Genomic DNA, 17,691 nt, shown 5'->3' with positions numbered 1-17,691 from the left:
TGAACCAGGATTTTAAATGGCAGAACAGTAGAATGGCAGTTTTGATATAAACCCACACAGCACCAGTCTCCATGAAACAATTGATTTGGACACAACAAATCGGATGTATTAGACATACCATGAAATACTGTAGTCAGATTGCACATCAATGATAAATGTTATGAAAACAGTTGGGCATACAATTCTTTCTTGTTCTGGACAATTTGTTTGAGATTCAGGAAATGGCAGGCTGATTGTGCAACCACAGAGCAAGTATATACAAGGCCCTTAATGCAACACAGTGATTAAATACATTTTTTTTTTAAAGAACATTGTGGCAACATACAGCCCCTACTAGGGAATTATATACGTTTATTGTCGATCATGCATTTGATTATGGTTATACAGGTCTGAACATATTGTAGTTTACTGTTGTCACAAAAACAAGTGGGACATGATTCTCAGCCAAAGCAAATGACCTCATCTCCTCCCAGTAGGTATTAGCGCCACAATGTTAAAGGGCCCTTGTTGAATCGAGTTGCTGTACAGCACAGTTGGAACTTTAAGATGTATGAGTATAGCAGTGGTTCACATCCGGTCTTGTCAATATTCCTTGAAACTTGTGTAAAGGCAAATTTTAGATTTGATGGTGTTTTATGTTTTTTTGAAATCACATCAAATCATATTTTATTTGTCACATTCGCTGAATACGACAGGTTTAGACTTTACTGTGAAAGTATTGCTTATGAGCCCTTTCCAATGATAAAACAATTATTACAAATATATAAATAACGCAAGAGTAATAAAATACACAATAATGAAGCTATATACACAGAGTACCAGTACCATATCTCTGTCCAGGGGTACCAGGTATTTGAGGTAAATATAGTATGTATTCTGAACAAAAATAGAAATGCAACTATTTTAAAGTTACAGTTCATATAAGGAAATCAGTCCATTGAAATAAATAAATTAGGCCCTAATCTATGGATTTCACATGACTGGGAATACAGATATGCATCTGTTGGTAACAGATACCTTAAAAAAAGGTAAGGCTGTGTATCAGAAAACCATTCGGTATCTTGTGTGGCCATGATTTGCCTCATGCAGTGTGACACATCTCCTTTGCATAGAGTTGATTAGGCTGTTGATTGTGGCCTGTGGAATGTTGTCCCACTCCTCTTCAATGGCCGTGTGAAGTTGCTGCATATTGGCGGGAACATGCTGGAACACGCTGTCTTACACGTCAATCCAGAACATCCCAAACATGCTCAATGGGTGACATGTCTGGTGAGTATGCAGGCCATGGAAGAACTGGGAGATTTTCAGCTTCCAGGAAATTTGTACAGAAGATCCTTGCGGCATGGGGCCGTGCATTATCATGCTGAAACATGAGGTGATGAAGGAGGATGAATGGCATGACAATGGGCATCAGGATCTCGTCACGGTATTTTTGTGCATTCAAATTGCCGTCGATAAAATACAATTGTGTTCATTGTCTGTAGCTTATGCCTGCCCATACCATAACCCCACTGCCACCGTGGGGCACATTTCAGAGTAGCCCTTTACGGTCCTCAGCACAAGGCGCACCTGTGTAATAATCATGCTGTTTAATCAGCTTCAGGACAAGCCACACCTGTCAGGTGGATAGATTATCTTGTCAAAGGTGAAATCACTAACAGGGATGTAAACAAATTTGTGCCCAACATTTGAGATATATCAGCTTTTTGTGTGTATGTAACATTTCTGGGATCTTCTATTTCAGCTCATGAAACATGGGGCCAACACTTTACATGTTGCGGTTATATTTTTGTTTATTGATAGGGTTTATTGTTTATTTTTGTTTAAGATAGGGTAACTTGATTTGGCATCAGGATAGTTAATAATAATAATAGTAAAATAAAGAACGGAGTAGCATCAGCCAATGATAAGTATGAAAGTATGTGTGTGTGTTTGCATATGTTTGTTTGCTGGAAGTCTTTGGCAATTTTTCAGGCCTTCCTCTGACACCACCTGATATAGAGGTCCTGGATGGCAGGGAGCTCAGTCCCAGTGATGTACTGGGCTCTCCGCACCACCCTCTGTAGCGTTTTGTGGTCGAGGGTGGTGCATACCAAGTGGTGATGCAGCCAGTCAAGCTGCTCGATGGTGCAGCTGTAGAACTTTTTGAGGATCCGAGGGCCCATGAGAAGTCTTTTCAGCCTCCTGAGGGAGAAGAGGCGCTGCCGTGCCCTTTTCACGACTGCGGGTGTGTGTGGACCATGTTAATTTCTTAGTGATAAGGAACTTGAAGCTCATATTTCTCTTCCACAATTTCTCTTCCACAATATAAGTTGATGTAAAAGCCACTCTGTTATCACAAACTATTCATAAATCAGACTTGGCATAAAATATAGTTTGAGGTCTACTGTGTTGTAAACATGATGCACTCACTGGACCTTCAAAGCACAATGCATTATTAAACGACGTTTGTTCGAGTTTAAAAAAGCTTTCAACATGCGACAAATTACTTTGCGAACTATGCATTTGTGAGTACACAAAGCATTATGGCAAATGGGTTACCGTTCTTATTTTCGTACATTAGGTGACAGTGAATGAAATGAATTCGGAAGTGCCTTCTTAACCACTGAGCGGAAGCAAAAACTCAAGACCTGCAGACAGAAAATCTGGGCTGAAATATCCACTTTATTGACAATTTAAAACAGAATATGGCCAAGAAATGTGCAGATAACTCATTTAAATATCTCTGTCTTACATTTTATTTACTTGTCTTATAGTTGCAGGGAAATGGCTGTAGTAAAGGACACATAATCCCACATTGCTAAGAAACAAAAACTGTCCAACCAAGGTCATCTGAATTATAATGCTAACAGGTTTACCACGTGTTCTAACCAGTGTGAGTATCCAGCGGGATGCCTAAGGGCAAAATTAATGAACTACTTTGTCGGAATGTTTTCATGCAACTGTTTTGTTCAAATCACAACCTGCAGTGTATAATAAGGTAAGAGAAGTCGAGTTGAAAATAAAGTCCCCAGTTGACCAGTTGGGGGTGACCTGTTTGTTCGAAATGTGTTGCAGTATGTGACCTGCTGTAATATGATACACCATACAACACATCTCAGAAGTTGTTCTTCTAATGGACATTGCTAAACAACATTTGTCCTTAAATACACTGAAATACACCTTTTCCTTTAGAAACACACAAAGCAGTGCCCAAACATGCCTCTCTACTTAACGCTTAACAGAGAATGACAGTTAATCTTTTTTCAGGGAATGAGTGAATCATGGTATTCACTTGGAAATATCCTGTCAGTCAGAGCAAACACTGGGTCAATGCTGGAAGACGAGTTTGTCTTCAAGACCTCTTTCATCTGGTTCTGTGGCACATCAGATGAATCCACACCTACAGGGCTGAATGCCAGGGTTGGGGGTCAATTCCATATTCATTTCAAATACAATTCTTGAAGTGGAGAATTTACATTGAATTCCAATTCTATTTTCAACATTCTTGAAGTTATAGAATTGGAAATGTAAATGTCTCAGTTAATGGAATTAATACACCTAGTATCATTTCAACTAGTATTTCTATATTTCCAGGATACTGTCGCTAGGCTATCTGAACAGTGACATGATTAGTCGGAAAGCCTGAGGGAGTAAAATTTGAATTGGAATTTGTGGAATTGTAAGGGATAATATTTAATTATGAGTTGCATTCTTGGAATTTACCTAACATTTGAGTTGAGAAATTGAATTATCTCTGAATTCAAAGAATGACCTGGAATTGGAATTGAATTAAATGGAATTTACAGGTAGAGGGAATTGAATTTGAATTTGTGGAATAAACCTCAGAACCAGTACATAAACTGGTTCTCAGGCACATCAGATTGATCCACACCTATAGGGCTGAGTACATGCTCTTTATTTAAAAAATAATAATAATAAGAGTAACATGTAAGGGTACTGACACGCTGGCGTTGATGTGCACGCACGCACACACTCACTCAAACCTGTGCAAAAACATTCAAGTTGAGACCCCTCAGTGAGATTTGATCATGCATGAAGCACAAGTGGGAAAAGTGGAGGAGAATAAAGAATGAGGGCCAAGAGTTGGCACATGCTCTCACACTCAATACACTATTTTTAAAGCCCAATTCAATTAACCTGCTTTCACCTGCATCTCACAACTTGCACTTACAGCAAATGCACAATATTTTTTGTTGTTGTTGGTAAAGCCGGCAGTCATCTGTTCTCCAGTTTTGACAGAGCTAAGTACACACCCAGAACTGGCAGGCCATGGCATACTCCATAGAGGTAAATCAAAATATTATACATATATTAGTATTACATTGAATACTTGTAAACAATGTTCCCTCTAAACTGTGCACTGAGATTTTCTTGTAAGCAGAGCACATTGAAGTAGAATACTATTGCATTGACAGGCAAGACTTAAGTCCCATATTCTACACAGACCAGTACACCATAACCAATCAGAGCTGCAGTAGGCCTATATGCAAATAGACCATTGCCTTATATGGATCTATGCCATTTACAAAACATGTATATTTCTAGCCATCTTTGAAAAGCCAGTCTGGTTACAGGTGAAGAGCTTTTTTTTGTCTTAAAGGGGCAGTATTGTATTTTGAGACGGTCTTGAATACGCTAAGTAGCCAATAGGCAGAGCAGAGCACAGCATAATTTATCTGATTCTCTGTAATAATGGTATGGGAATAATAATGCATTTTAGTTTGTAAAGTGGTTTGTTGCATCAAACATTTTCAGTCACCTTGTCTGAAGGACGAGTGGATACACAGGTTAATGTCAAGCCCTGCATGTTTCTTTCTCCTCAAGTCTCATGGAATGTCGGCCGACATTGAACACCACACATTGGCTGCGACTGCAGGCTGAACGACAAAACAGCTATTTCCATGTTAAAATGTTATGAGATTAGTTTTTCTCCATTGTTTTTTAAATTGTAGGCCACTCTGGTAGAGCTGCATTATGATCAAATAGACAAAATAGCCTTCTTGGCCACTTTTAAAAGTGACAGTCCTGACATTCGCTCAGTGGCCAAAAAAAGTAGAAGGAACATTGCTTGTAAATGGATGGAACTGACCTCAGCATTTAATGTTGTGTAGTAATAATAATAAGCTTTGTGTTATAGTCATGTTGACAGAACTCCTAGGTATTGGCACAAGATCACCTGGTACCATAGAAATAAAATATGGTTTATACATGTCTAATAAACATCTGAAGCGCTTGTGCAGTCAGTCTCTGAAATTACCTTCATAGTCACAACCCTCTTTTTTGCAAAGACAAAGGAACACAGCCAAATACTGCAATGCTTAGAATAAACTGTGGCATACAAGGATGGGAAAGGGCCAGGATACCCACTGTGACCAGTATGGTTTCACAGCTGTGTTATAGACTTTGTCACTGATATCTGAATGCACTTGGTCCGTCTTTAGATGGTCGTTAATGTATTTGTTGTGACCATCCTTTTTGAGCTATGAATATGAATGTGCTACTTGATTCTTTTAAATTGGTTTATGGAGCTGACGATTGTTATCGGTAATCTCAGTGGTCATGTAGGTCAACTGTTATTCTTCAAGGTAACCAGGGAATCGCCTTTCCTTTCCTGAAGCGGTTGAAAGGCAATGCAGTGAGCTGAAACTATGTTTTTCTTCACTACAAAAGGTTTCTTTACACTGCTTTTCACACGGAATGTTTTTACCTTAACAAGTAGCCTAAATATCTCTGCAGATTTAGTCTGCATTCCATGGTGGTTCCTTCAAGGGAGCATTCTAATGTCAATGTTTAGGTAATGATACAGTTCTTTCTTCAAGTGGACAAGATATTGATCAAATGTAGCACATCCACAACTAACTAATCTACCCACCAAATCTATAGATAAATCCACTCTCTCTAATTTAATCTTTGGCCTATTAGGACCAATTAGTTTATACAAGAAAGTATTTATTTAGCTGAAAGGATAGGGTTCAACTTCCCTTGAACCCAAAGATATACAGTATTATTACACTCTTTAAAATTAATATGAAACCTCTTGCAAGGCAACAGATACACTGATTGGTTTTGGATTTCAATGCACTAAGCATGTACAAGAATAATCCCTACAGACAATCACAACAGAATAACATTTCCATGCTCTATCCCAATACATTTCACAGATATAAAATGAGTGTACAAAACATTAAGGACACCTGCTCTTTCCAATGATATAGACTGACCAGGTAAATCCATGTGAAAGCTATGATCCCTTATTGATATCACTTGTTAATTTCACTTCAATCAGTGTAGATGAGAAAGGTTAAAGAAGGATTTTTAAGCCTTGAGACAATTGACAGATTGTGTGTGTGTGCCATTCAGAGGGTGAATGGGAAAGAAAAAATATTGAAGTGCCTTTGAATGGCGTATGGTAGTAAGTGCCAGGCTCACCGGTTTGTGTCAAGAACTATAACACTGCTGGGTTTTTCACACTCAACCGTTTCCCCGTGTGTATCAAGAATGGTCCACCACCCAGAGGACATCCATCCAATTTGACACAACTGTGGGAAGCAGTGGAGTCAACATGGGCAGCATCCCTGTGGAACGCTTTTGAGGCCTTGTAGAGTCCATGCCCCGACGAATTGAGGCTGTTCTGAGGGAAAAAAGGGCATGGTGCAACTCATTATTAGAAAGGTGTCTTCAATGTTTTGTACACTATTGTTGGATCTAAATATTGTTCATTGTTTTTTAATCTAATTAAACTCTTAAGACATTTTAGGAAGTAGATGCTCAACTAAATCTCCTTGCAGCCTACTTTTAGAACCATGACTGACTAATAATTGTGTGCTGCCATCTTGTGGCAAATGCTGCACCTTGCTTGCACAGATTTTTCATTCCATGGCGACAGTTAGAGTACGATCTACATACCGAAAACAACTTAATGTGATCAATGACTAACACAAAGACATATCAACATAAACAGTAAATGAATATGAGAACGGACTCGTAGCAATAACGCGTTTCTCTATCTGAAGTCACTGCATGTCTCTCATCCTGTCGAAGGAAAGCGGTGTGAACTTGTACCCAGATCCTTTGTAGAACTTGTTTTGGAATTCAACCCTGTAAAAGACAAATGAGACAGAAAAACATAACCTTTGGAAGTATCATTCAAGTGTAATTCACTTGTTAAATTCTTTACATAATTGCTGCTTCAGTTGTGTCAATAAGCTCAAGGTCTGTAGGTGGATGGAGTGCTGCAGAATCCAAAGGCTACATCAGGTGTGTATGTGTGTTTGTGTGTTTGTGTCGCTTGTCCCTACCAGTGCAGCCGTAGGGCGTGGAGGAAGGCAGAGAGACCCTCCATGACCAGGAGAATGGTGACTGTGAGGACAGCGAAGGCAGCAAAGGTCACTGCCAGCAGAACAGAACCCATCCCCGAGGTGACCCTCAGAGCCACCTGCAGAACCATCTTCCACAGCACCTCAGACAGCTCTACACAGACAACATGCACAGGAACATAGAATACAGTTAAATTAATTTGAACATAACAGGTGACGGCAGGTAGCCTAGCAGTTCGGAGCATTGGGCCAGTAACCGAAAGGTCACTGGTTTGAATCCCTGAACCGATTAGTTGAATAGCCTGTTAATGGCCCTTGAGCAGGGCACTTAAGAGCAGCTGCTGAATGACTTAAATGTAACTACTTATTTTTTTTTAAATCCTGGAATGATTGCTATTGAAGTTTACTCTATACACCATCTTGTCATTCTGATCCCCATAGTGAAAAGTAAGTCGAGGGGAGGCAAGGTCATAACCATAACAGCCACATGGATATAGCTTTTATTGTGTTGTGCAGAATAATACACTACCAGCATGAGCTAGACTGAGAGCCCACAGGCGGAGGTAGGAGGCTGTGTTGGAGATGCATCCAAGGCAGTACTCGATGGTGTGGATGCCCTGGTACACGAAAATGTCAGCCATACTGACCTGCAATGAGACAAAGGCTTTTTTCACAACAAAGAAAAGTGAAAGACAAAACAGTAGAGATAAAAACCTGGTAAAAACAATGTGCAGGTGAGGTTGGAAGCACAAAAGTGCTGATATGAAAACCACATCACAAATATAAGTACAACAAAAAAAAGTTTATTGAAATTAGTTAAACAGCATATTAATTATAATTGTACATAATGTAGTCAGTATACAAGAAACACTGTGTGTGTGAGAGAGAGAGAGGCTACATAGAGGGGATTATTGGGTAGTTTGGTTCATCAGGCTGACCCCCTTTCTTCGCTTGAAGTTATTGAGGGATGATGAGCTTTCGGCAATGTGAAGATAAGAATTCCAGAGTATGGTACCTCTTTATCTGATAGAGAACTGACTGTGAGGTGCGGCAGTGGAGAGGGTGAAGGTTATTGCAGTGTGTTATATAGACAGATGTCAGAATGAACCTGGAAGAATCCATTGAAAGGTAAACTGTCTGGGAGGTATGAGTAGTTGTAGATGAAAATTAATAACTGGTGTACATTAATTAGAGGAGGCAGCCAGTCTTGCACATGTATTTTGTATGATGAGTAATTTGTCTGGGTAGGAGGCATATGTACGGGCCTAATATTACAGTAAATGAGATATGGGTAAATTAAGTATAGAGTTAGGAAGCAAGCCTGATGAACCAAACCACTAATCTTTCTGATGATACCTACAGATTACATCACTTTGCTGCAGACAAATGTAATATGATATTTCCAGGATAACTTTTCATTTAATTAGAACTCAGAGGAATTTAGTGGATGTGAGTTGTTCCATTTCATTGCCACCAATTGAGATTGTTTAAAATATATTTATTATTTACAACATTTCAACATTTTGCTCTTTAATACAATAAAGTTGTATTTTTAACATTTAATGGCGTTTGCATAAACATATAACTATGATAAATTACAGAACATATTTTCTGAACATGTATATTTATATATAAACAGTGACTTACCTTCACTTTCCTGTTATCTGAAGCCTCTTGGTTGGAGATCCCAAAAACCTGCATGGGAAGCTTGTTTGTTGAGGGCTTCTGTGGGAATTTTTTAAATATTAAGTTTCATTAAAATATGTATTTTAATGGCAGTTATAAAGGCAGGAACAGTCTACTTACAGAGTACACATTGACATAAAAACATCTACTTATAAAATGCATTATTCTAATCTAGTTGACTTACCAGCTTTAATTGCTTGTGTTTTCTATACAAGAGCAGGGGCTTGGCAAACAGTAGCCACGGCACCATAAGCACAGCAACAACCACCAGAAATATTTGCACTGGTTTCTGTATAATAGAATGTTAAAAAAAATTAGAAAATTACAGTTTTTGCTTAGAACTTAATGCATAGCGAGGTTTATGTTGCGTCTGGGCATCTACTTTTTTTGTGTCCAAATGCATACGTTAAATTGAAATAATTTCTGTGGTCTCCTTGGATGAAAAATATGATTACATTATGTCACTTAGCAGAGTATTCTATCCAAAGGTCTTAAAGTACAGTGAATGCATACATTTGAGTATGTATATGTTTTCCAATCTGGGAAATGAACCGGCAAATTATATTTTAAGAACCCATGATATTTTAGGTTGAAGAAACCCATTGTACCTGTGTTCTGTAAAGCACAGTACCCTCAGAGCTGTAGTCAAAGAGCATCATGTTGATGAAGAGGAGCAGGATGCTAGGAGCAGATTCAGACTTCATCACTACACACCACTTGTAGAGGATGAGGAAGATCAGGTATCCAAACAGAGACAGCATGAAAATCACCTCTGGAATGAACTGCAACGCAACATCCTTTAAGTTTCTGAAGAATCTGCAATGAAACGATACAGTTGGAGGCAATCAGTTGGCACTACATTTTAAGTGACGGTGTATTGGTTTATCATAAACAGTGCTGTACAGTGTTTTTGTAAGTACTGTAGTTCTCCTGGAAAAAACACATACTTTTCTTTATTACCCTGTTACTCTCACATAATTATCACAGTGATATTCCTGCCTCTGTGTTAGTATTAAGGGCTTGCCAAACAGGAAGCGGCGACAGAGTTTCCTATTCACTTTCAAAGGAGCTGGGCGGAGGGTGGAATTAAATCCAGGAGGAGTAGTCGGCGGCGCTCGTGAAAGTCACCTGGCGGAGAAAATAGGAATCTGCTCTATTTTGGCGAACTTGGCGAGTTTCGCTTCCTGTCTTGAACGCCCTTTACTTACATGTAGTTCACCAGACTCAGAGTGACTCCAAAGAGCATGTGGGCCACTCCCATGATTACAGACATCTTCATCTTGTAAGAGTTCAGGAACGACAGCTTATTCGATGCAATATTCCAAATCTGTATCAGACATCAGTTTGAAATAGAAAAAGTTGGATCAGGTTACATTGTATAGAAGATCATCTTTAATTAAATAAGTTAAGTAACTGCATCCCAGCTGGTTAATAACTTAATACTCAATCATTTATAATACACAATAAAATAAAACGCACAAAAGAAACAAAACGCAGAATAAAATACATTGAAGGAATGCCCACCTTACTGAGTAGCAGAGAAAAGCACTTTATGACATGATATGAACAGTAACATAATGACAATGAAAACAATGCTGTTCACTTTTTTTCACAACTGTAAATAGAGATAAATATATTTGACCCTTTGTCCTCAAATCTATGTGGGTTTAGATGGTTAGAAGAGTTTGCACACACTAACCGGGTCAACACCAAATGGGTAGGGATTGCCAGAGTAGACTCCAGACACCAGGGGGTCCAGATGAAGATGGCCAGAGTCATGCAACGTGTCATTACTGGGGGGGAAAGAACAAAACAAACCATTTCCATTCTTATTCCAACTCATTTGTTACAATACTATTACAGCTTTAATAAAGGAGGAAACTCACGTCCACGGTCCGTGTGGATGGAACATGGGTCGGACGCTCCACGAGGATCCAAAGACATTGAAAGACTTGGAGAAGCAGTCGTTGTAGATGAGGCCAGTGTATATGGAGAAGAGGCCCATCAGGATTATAATGTAGCGTCCATCCACCAGCATGTCAATCAGCTGCAGGGACGGGTAACTAACGTTACAGTCAAAACAATGCACCGCATTGTCTTTCAATGTTAGTGTAGTTGTAACGCCCTCGTGTTTAAAAAAAAAATAAACGGTTTCCACTAACATTTTGTACAACATCACTTTTACAGCTTCAAAAGTTGACTTTTCACTAGTAGCACTTAAACAACATAATTGACTTGACATATACTATTCATCCTCGGGGCTCAGGCCATCCTCTGACAGAGTGCTTTTCATACCTCGTTCTTCAGCTTCCTGAAGTGTTCTTGGTGTAGGATCAACCATAAAGCGAGCAGAGTCATGACGAGACCGTGACCACAGTCTCCAAACATGACCGCAAACAGGAAGGGGAAGGTCACCATGGTGTATGGAGCTGAAAAGATATCACATTCGAACAGGATTTCAATAGTTGTGATCACTGCCAAAACGACTTTGGAGGGACTAAAAAAGGAAACAAACAGACTAATCAGATCTGGGTCAGTCACATTATGTCATTAAGGGATCCTGAGTGGTGCGGTCTAAGGCACTGCATTACAGTGCTAGAGGCATCACTACAGACCGGGTTTAATCCAAGGCTGTATCACAACCGGCCGTGATCGGGAGTCCCATAGGGAGGCGCACAATTGGCCCAGTGTCGTCCGGGTTAGTGGAGGGTTTGGCCTGGATCGACCGTCATTGTAAATAAGAATTTGTTCTTAACTGACTTGCCTAATTAAATAAAAACACATTTTTTGTAAAGTCAAATACTTCTAAATACACACATAGGATCTTAATTTGAACCAGTTTGCTACAGCAGGAAAATAATCCTACAGCAGGAAAATAATCCTGCAGCAACAGGAAATGTGGATTGTAACGAATGAAAATGTTTGTAGAGGTAGAAACATTTTTATGAAGGAAAATCAAGTCTGACATTTCTATGTGGAATTACAAACTTCAGAAGCCTTTTAATCCTCAAATACACTACAGGTTTTACAGTTCCAGCATTGCCGGAATGTTCTCCTGACACAAGGTGATCAAATGGAAGTCCCCAAACTGCACACTCCAATGTAAATCAAGCGCACACAGGAGATAGTGGTGTTGTTACCTGGGTTTATTTCCTGATAGTTGCCGACCCCATAGGCATCAATAATGCTCTGGAAACCTGAGGTAAAGGAGTTAACCCTGTTGAATGTTGGAGGTGTCTGTTGGGTTTGGATTCTGTTCACGACGGGGCTAAGACTGGAGCCGCTCTGCTCCTAATGTTAAAAAAGCACCAACACACAGATACACACAGAAAGATAAGAAAACACAGTTAATTTAGAAAAATCTGCATGTTCACACCCTGAATGCTTAGTAATTTAAGCAAGTTTGGGAGACTTACTGATCCATTTATCAGTGCAGTGTGCACAGAGTTTAAGTCAGACACTGGACACCAAATCTCAGCAACAATCAGCTTCTGTGTGATGTCTATGTTACACAGGTTCAATGTGTAATAGATGACCTTCATCTTCTTTACTTTAGAGGCCCACTCCTGGAGGTTGGCTGCTGCTGCAGTCAGGGTAGTCTCACGGAACTCCTCTGTCCTCTTCAGGACCTGACAGAAGATGAATGACCAGAAAGAAAGGTGTTTTGTTTTCTTCCATCCCTCTAATCTCTTACTTAAAATATTGTTCTACTTCCATCTGTGACATTACATTAGGACTAATTAAAGCAGGATGGCAAAAGTCCTGACATATTACTGACATATAATGTACAGTTGAAGTCGGAAGTTTACATACACCTTAGCCAAATACATTTAAACTCAGTTTTTCACAATTCCTGACATTTAATCTGAGTAAAAATGAAAAATGATCTGCCTTAGGTCAGTTAGAAACACCACTTTATTTTAGGAATGTGAAATGTCAGATTAATAGTAGAGAGTGTAACATCGGGTGAGTGAGGAGTCAAATGCAGAGAGCAAAGTGAACGGGAAAAACGCTTTAATGTCCTTCAAACCCCAATGCTTCACAGTTGGGATGGGGTTCTTCGGCTCGCAAGGTAAACCTTAATTACATACACTCAATTAATAGCTTGGCCTTTAAATTGTTTAACTTGGGTCAAACATTTTGGGTAGCCTTCCACAATAAGTTGTGTTAATTTTGGCCCATTCCTCCGGACAGAGCTGTTGTAACTGAGTCAAGTTTGTAGGCCTCCTTGCTCGCACATGCTTTTTCAGTTCTGCCCACATATTTTCCATAAGATTGAGGTCAGGGCTTTGTGATGGCCACTCCAATACCTTAACTGTGTTGTCCTTAAGCCATTTTGCCACATCTTTGGAAGAATGCTTGGGGTCATTGACCATTTGGAAGACCCATTTGCGACCAAGCCTTAACTTTCTGACTGATTTCTTGAGATGTTGCTTCAATATATCCACATAATTTTCCTCTTTCATGATGCCATCTATTTTGTGAAGTGCACCAGTCCCTCCTGCAGCAAAGCACGACCACAAAACATGAAGCTTCTGAAGCTTCTAAAGCCATGACATCATTTTCTGGAATCCAAGCAGTTCAAAGGCACAGTCAACTTCGTGTATGTAAACTCCTGACCCACTGGAATTGTGATACTGTGACTTATAAGTGAAATAATATGTCTGTAAACAATTGTTGGAAAAATTACTTGTGTCAGGTACAAAGTAGATGTCCTAACCGACTTGCCAAAACTATAGTTTGTTAACAAGAAATTTGTGGAGTGGTTGAAAAGCGAGTTTTAATGACTCCAACCTAAGTGTATGTAAACTTCCGACTTCAACTGTATGTATTAGCATGATTACCTTCATTTAACCAGGCAAGTCCGTTAAGAACAACTTATTTATAACCATGGCCTACCCCGGCCAAACCCTAACCCGGGCGACGCTGGGCCAATTGTGTGCTGCCCTATGGGACTCTCAATCACGGCCGGTTATGATACAGCCTGGAATCGAACCAGGGTCTGTAGTGATGCACTGAGATAGCACTCTAGCACTGAGATGCAGTGTCTTAGACCGCTGTGCCGCTCGGGAGCAGCCTCATTGTCAAAGTGCTCTATAATGAACTTTTACCAATCGAAGGTCTTCAATGCGTGTGTTGACGTTTGTTCTCATTTCCTTTCTTGCGTACGCATTGTTGGGACATGGATACATGCTGGCATGAAACCTGAAGTAGAACATAATATTAATATTTGTGGCTAATTTACTTATTTTCAAGGCTTTTGACATACTCAAGGGATCTTTCCACTCACCCATCACATAGCTTTCTGATCTTTCCTCTGATCTGGTCTCCTTGGACAAATACTACGAACACATCCTTCTTGACTGGATCCTCCTGTGAGCATTAAACAATGTTTGTTTACTCAACATGCATCTGCAATTATAAGCTAATGAACAACCTTTTTGTTTAATGGTTGTTTGCCTTTAAATAGAGGAGATCCTCATGTTTGAAGATGTGCTTATTAGTGAACCATTTCCTTACAGCCATGTTCTCCTCCTCATGGGGCTTGATTTCAGCATGACGGAGGACAAAGTTTCCATGAAACAGTCTCCACAGGATCTTTTCGAAGGCAGGGAAACGTTCATGCTTGATGACTCCTGCAACAAACCTGTCATGGGGATAGAAGAGGAAGGCATCAAATACTTTCCTTGGTTATCTGATGTCTCAACAACCTGATAGCAACCTGAAAATGGTGGTAGCCCCTACTTTAAACCAATTCCAGTGGTTTTTTGTGTGGTTAGCCTGACTAGTAACATTAGGCTAATAATTCACCCAAGTTTCAGGGGTCCGTTGGTGCTGGTGTAACTGGTGCGTCTGCATGTCACCTTGGAAGAGTACACCGAGTCTTCAGAAGGAAGTTCAGAGATAGAGAGCTGGGACTCAGCCTATAGGCACCACATGAGAAGAAACAGGACTGTTTATGCTATCATTCTTTATGATATTCTTCTTTCCATCCCACTATTTGTTAGGAGGACATAAGTCAAATGCAGTCAGTCATTTACCTCCTCAAAAAAGTCATCAGTCATCTGCAGGAGATGGTTGATCTCCATTAGTTGAGTGAAGTTCTGCCTGAGGGTGTCTCGGTTTGAGTTGATCTCCTTCAGCTCCTGCTCCAGTTTATCAAATCTAGACTGTAACATACATGGAGAAAAGGGGATCCCAACATGAGTTTATTGTATTAAACGGTAGTCATTGGACTAACTTGGTATAAACAAGTACATTAACATCAAACACATTTTTACGAAAACCAATAACTAGCCTACTGGGTTTGCTGCACTCATTATGTCTAGGGGTCTTAGGCCTAGCTACATGGTCTGTAACCTGATTTGATGTGTGTATAAATGTGAGACATAAGCATATGCGACCAGGTGTTCAGTGCTTGTGCCCAGAAGAGAGTCACCTTACCTCAGGTTCAGGGCCAGCTCAGCCATGACTCCCATCATCGGCCAGTCCAAGCAGATCAGTATCCGTTCAAAGTGGTGACCCAAAGTAAATATATACAAAAAGAAAACTACAAAGAGGCATGCCTAAACTAAAGAGGTTAACCAACACAAAACAACTCCAAACAAGCCGAGAGGCCTCTCGTCACACATTGCCAATCAGGACTGATTGGCACCACCTGTAGTGCTTATCAAGGGTTCCTGGTAGAGCACAGACCGTGACCTGGTTGCTGCTGCCACCTGGGGATGGAGTGTTTAAGTGCATCCTGGTAGTGTGTTTGTCTATGTCCTAACACTAACCTTCCACCCATATCATAACACGAATCAAGCTAGACTTTAACATACTAGGAGAAAGGGGGATTGCAAAATTAGTTTATTGTAGTAAATGGTTGTCATTGGCCTAACTTGGTATAAACAAGTTACATCCAAACGAATGATGACACGGCTGGGAGAGAAGCCGACCAACTATGAGAGCAAGCACCTTACCTCTAAATCCAGAACATCTCGTGGAACAGGTATTGTCTCACTGGTAAAGTCTGCTGGGATGGGGATGTTTGATTTGACAACCTCATTTTCCAAGAACCCTAGTAGAAATGAGCCCAATGTTTATAGAGGGGATTTCCTAGGTATTTATTTAGAAGGGGCATTTGTCCAGAGTCCTATTTAAATCTTCCTTTAAAAAACACATACTTACGAAGAATTCTCTCCATCTCCTCACATTTCTTCACCTCCTTCACAAATCGGCGCTGAAAGGCGACTGTTCCAGGATTTAGCTAAATCATATGAAAATATATACTTAAATTGGTTGACATTTGTTAGGTGTTAGTAGCATCGGTTGCAGTTTAAATAATGATTTCAGTGTAAACTATTTTCTCATATTCTGTGTGAAGTGTTTACCTTCAATTGAAATCAAAACCTCACACTGAACTAAGTACCGTAACCAAACTGAATAGCTCTGGGTTGAAGTTCTCATGTACAGATCTAAACTCAGCTTCCCCTCCCACCACATATATTATCAATTCTAATACGATCAGTTATGTAATTGCATTAAAGTAAGTATACGTAAAAGTAACGGTTTGTTTTTGCATGGTGAATGTGTAATTGTTGGTTTGTGCACAAACATAATGAAATATTTTTGGGAAGGCTTTTTACAGGCAAAATATATTAACCTTAATGTGAGAGGGGAATCAATAGACCTACGCATGTATGACACAGTATCTCCACGTTTCACATGTTATTTGTCATTGGAACGCACAAGAATTTGGACAGGTTCAACTTTTTCCTTTAATGACTCGATATTATTTAAACGTACAGTGTTAATGACTATATTATGTCAACTTACAGTGTTAATGACTATATTATTTCAACTTACAGTGTTAATGACTCTATATTATGTCAACTTACAGTGTTAATGACTATATTATTTCAACTTACAGTGTTAATGACTCTATATTATGTCAACTTACAGTGTTAATGACTATATTATTTCAACTTACAGTATTAATAACTCTATATTATTTCAACTTACAGCAATGTGTCAATATTAAGCCAGTGTACATGGTGGAATCAATATGTAATAGACTGGCATGCAGTTAAATGGATTTGACCTTCATACCATTAGCCATACTGTGCTCAATTTAATTTGGGCTATTTCAACTACAAAGGTCTGTGTTTATTTTATTTTGTTAACTTCTACTAATACCCAATACTTGAAAAATATTAAAAAAGTCATACTTGTTAAAAAAAAAGTCATACGGGTTTGACGATTAGCCTCAAATGCAAAGCACTTTCCGTTAATATAGTTTAGTTATGTACAACATTTCCATAAGTTTCACTGGAAATGTGATTGTTTATACTCACATCTTTAAATTGCACCAGTCCTAGATGCCCAAGCTCATTGATGCAGTTGTGAGCTGACTCAGTTTGGAAAAACAGCTGGACTAGACACATCTCTTCACTCCGAAAAAAGGAATCCATATTTTAGTCAAACCTGTCCTGATTTGCCTTATCCTATAACAAAACCACGTGTTGTGCTCTTGGAATAAGAACCTTCACAGCAAGCACCTCACATTTCTGATACAGGCTAGACTACCCTTCAATGTGTCTTTTAAAGGGCAGCCCAAACATGACATGGAAAGAGTGGTTGTGTCATCAAGATCAATAATGACACTGCTGCTGTGGTACTCACCAACACCACATGATATACT

The 17,691-nt window shown here is 39.5% G+C and overlaps 1 protein-coding gene across 1 annotated transcript; it reads right to left on the bottom strand.

Annotated features, from left to right (window-relative positions):
• Positions 1 to 6,998: 6,998 nt before the first annotated feature.
• Positions 6,999 to 17,461, bottom strand: si:ch73-173p19.2 (V-type proton ATPase 116 kDa subunit a 1). Its single transcript, XM_064949928.1, has 20 exons — positions 17,345 to 17,461; positions 16,179 to 16,257; positions 15,971 to 16,068; positions 15,047 to 15,175; positions 14,817 to 14,929; positions 14,526 to 14,652; positions 14,296 to 14,378; positions 14,117 to 14,210; positions 12,422 to 12,634; positions 12,146 to 12,296; positions 11,301 to 11,434; positions 10,892 to 11,052; positions 10,705 to 10,798; positions 10,214 to 10,332; positions 9,614 to 9,821; positions 9,190 to 9,294; positions 8,967 to 9,044; positions 7,849 to 7,966; positions 7,302 to 7,473; positions 6,999 to 7,101 (listed from the first exon to the last, which is right to left on the bottom strand). The coding sequence occupies exons 1-20, from the start codon at positions 17,459 to 17,461 to the stop codon at positions 7,017 to 7,019; spliced, it is 2,478 nt and encodes an 825-aa protein (XP_064806000.1). The 3' UTR covers positions 6,999 to 7,016.
• Positions 17,462 to 17,691: the final 230 nt, after the last annotated feature.

The sequence above is a fragment of the Oncorhynchus masou genome, chromosome 30 (assembly GCF_036934945.1).
Source record: "Oncorhynchus masou masou isolate Uvic2021 chromosome 30, UVic_Omas_1.1, whole genome shotgun sequence".
NCBI lineage: Eukaryota > Metazoa > Chordata > Actinopteri > Salmoniformes > Salmonidae > Oncorhynchus > Oncorhynchus masou.
The sequence above is the reverse complement of the archived record's forward strand: the minus strand, read 5'-3'. Positions and strand labels throughout refer to the sequence as shown.

Bases quoted from the DNA above. Each gene is read 5' to 3' on its own strand.
- si:ch73-173p19.2 (XM_064949928.1), bottom strand. From the start codon at position 17,461: ATGGATTCCTTTTTTCGGAGTGAAGAGATGTGTCTAGTCCAGCTGTTT. The intron at 10,333-10,704 runs GTTAGTGTGTGC...TGTCTGATACAG, and splicing joins ACCCATTTGGTGTTGACCCG to ATTTGGAATATTGCATCGAA. The intron at 9,822-10,213 runs GTAAGTAAAGGG...GTTTCATTGCAG, and splicing joins CTGAGTCTGGTGAACTACAT to ATTCTTCAGAAACTTAAAGG.